This window comes from Stomoxys calcitrans, chromosome 5 (genome assembly GCF_963082655.1).
Source record: "Stomoxys calcitrans chromosome 5, idStoCalc2.1, whole genome shotgun sequence".
Classification (NCBI taxonomy): domain Eukaryota; kingdom Metazoa; phylum Arthropoda; class Insecta; order Diptera; family Muscidae; genus Stomoxys; species Stomoxys calcitrans.
The window spans coordinates 111,627,183-111,629,577 of record NC_081556.1 but is presented as its reverse complement, the minus strand read 5'-3'; the positions used below and the strand labels follow the sequence as shown (position 1 = coordinate 111,629,577).

Below are 2,395 nucleotides of genomic sequence, written 5' to 3'. Positions count from 1 at the left end.
ATGAAATTCCTGGTAAGTTAGGAAAAGATGACCTTGATTCCACATCCACTAAACCCTTTGCTTTTTTTCAATAGATTGTCTTCGCTTGCGTTTTGGCCATTGCTGCCGCCAACGAAAATGCCAATGTCCTTCGCAATGATGCTGAAGTTAATGTGGAAAATTTCAAATATGCCCTCGAATTGGACAACTCTGTCAACACTCAACAAGAGGGATCCTTGAATGGTGAAAACTGGGTTGTTAAGGGCTCCTACAAATTCACTTCCCCCGAAGGTGAAGAAGTCTCTGTGCAATACACTGCCGATGAAAATGGCTACCATGTTGATGCTGCCAAACCTGTGTTGCCAACTCCCCCACCAATTCCAGCCTATATCCTTAAGTCCATCGAATATATCAATGCTCACCCCGCTCCTCAATAGGTTTTTAAGGGATTGATTTGTTGTGTTTTATTTTAATTTTTGTGAAATAAATGTTTTTAAAAAAAGTATTCAAAAATATTTGAAACAAGTAAAAGCGTGCTAAGTTCGGCCGGGCCGAATCCACCATGGATCGCATTTGTCGAGCTCTTTCCACGGTAGCTCTTTTTAGACAAACAAAGGATAAAAGAGTATTGAATATTGAAGACCATAGAAGAAGTCATTGTGTAAAGTTTCAGCCAAATCTATTGTAGTAAGAATTGCGCACTTAAGGGGCTGAAGAAGTAAAATAGGGAGATCGGTTTATAGGGGAGCAGTATTAGGCTAAAAACCGATTCATGCCATATTCGACACGTATGTTAAAGGTCTTGGGGGAAGCCGTTGTTCAAAATTTCAGCCAAATCGGATAATATTTGAGCCTTTTAGAGGCTCAAGAATTCGAGATCCCATATCGGTTTATGTGGCAGCTATATCAGGTTATGGACCGATTTGAAGCATCCTTAGCACAGTTGTTGAGTGTCATAACAAAACATTTCATGCAAAATTTTACCTAAATGGGATAATAATTGTGCCCTCTAGTGGCCCAAGAAGTCAAGACCCAAGATCGGTTTATATGGCAGCTATATCAGGTTATGGATCGATTTGAACTATTCTTATCACAGTTGTTGAAAGTCATAACAAAACACCTCATGCTAAATTTCAACCAAATCGGATAAGAATTGTGCCCTCTAGCGGCTCAAGAAGTCAAGATCCAAGATCGATTTATGTGGCAGCTATATTAAAACATGGACGGATATAGCCCATTTACAATCCCAACCGACCTACACTAATAGAAAGTATTTGTGCGAAATTTCAAACGGCTAGCTTTACTCCTTCGAAAGTTAGCGTGCTTTTGACAGACAGACGGACGGACGGACATGACTAGATCGACTTAAAATGTCATGACGATCAAGAATATATATACTTTATGGGGTCTAAGACAAATATTTCGAGGAGTTACAAACAGAATGACGAAATTAGTATACCCCCATCCTGTGGTGGAGGGTATAAAAAAGACTGGTTTCCATGAACTAAGAACAAGTAAAAATGTGGTGAATTTGGACGGGACGAATTTCGGGAATCCACCTTCATGGATTCTGCTCAAAATATATCCTTATTGACTCAGTTTGAACTATTTTGTAACAATCAAATCGGGTTTTCAATAGAGCTTCTATGGTCTCAAGAAGCCTTAACGGGATATTGGGTTAATGGGGCTTTTATCTTTGAAATTATCGGGAAAGTATTTGTGGTGAGTATTGTGAGGACATAAGTGTACCAGAACTTCAGTCAAGTCGGGCAAAATTTAGGCTTTTACGATTTAATGAAGTCAAATCTGAAGATCAGTGTAAATGAAGGCTACATATGCATATGAACCGATTTGAATGAGCCTAAGCGTGAGTACTGGAGGACATGAGTAGATTACACGTACCAAATTTCTGTAAAATCGGATGATGGGGGGCTAGAAAATCAAATTCAGGATTGATAATTTTGGGGGCTATATTAGTTTACGTAACAAATCCGATCATACTTGGCATATGATATATGTTAAAAGTCAGAACTAAAATTAGTGTGCTAAATTTCAGCCAAATCATAGGAAAATTGAGACTACTGGGAGTTTAAGAACTATAATCTGTAAAACAGTTTAATGGGGGCTATATCATTTTATACACCGATTCGGATAATACTTGGAACAATTGTTATACCCTCCACCATAGGATGGGGGTGTACTAATTTCGTCATTCTGTTTGTAACACCTCGAAATATTCGTCTGAGACCCCATAAAGTATATACATTCTTGATCGTCAGTCATTTTAAGTCGATCTAGCTATTTCCGTCCGTCTGTTCGTCCGTCCGTCTGTCTGACGAAAGCACGCTAACTTTCGAAGGAGTTAAGCCAGCCGCTTAAAATTTTGCACAAATACTTTTTATTAGTGTATGTCGGT

General features: G+C 38.8%; 1 protein-coding gene across 1 annotated transcript; it reads left to right on the top strand.

Moving 5' to 3' along the window:
- On the top strand, positions 1-416 carry LOC106088244 (cuticular protein 47Eg-like). The gene is made up of 2 exons (XM_013253664.2): positions 1-12; positions 75-416. Exons 1-2 carry the CDS (start codon positions 1-3, stop codon positions 414-416), a joined length of 354 nt encoding a protein of 117 aa, XP_013109118.1.
- Positions 417-2,395: the final 1,979 nt, after the last annotated feature.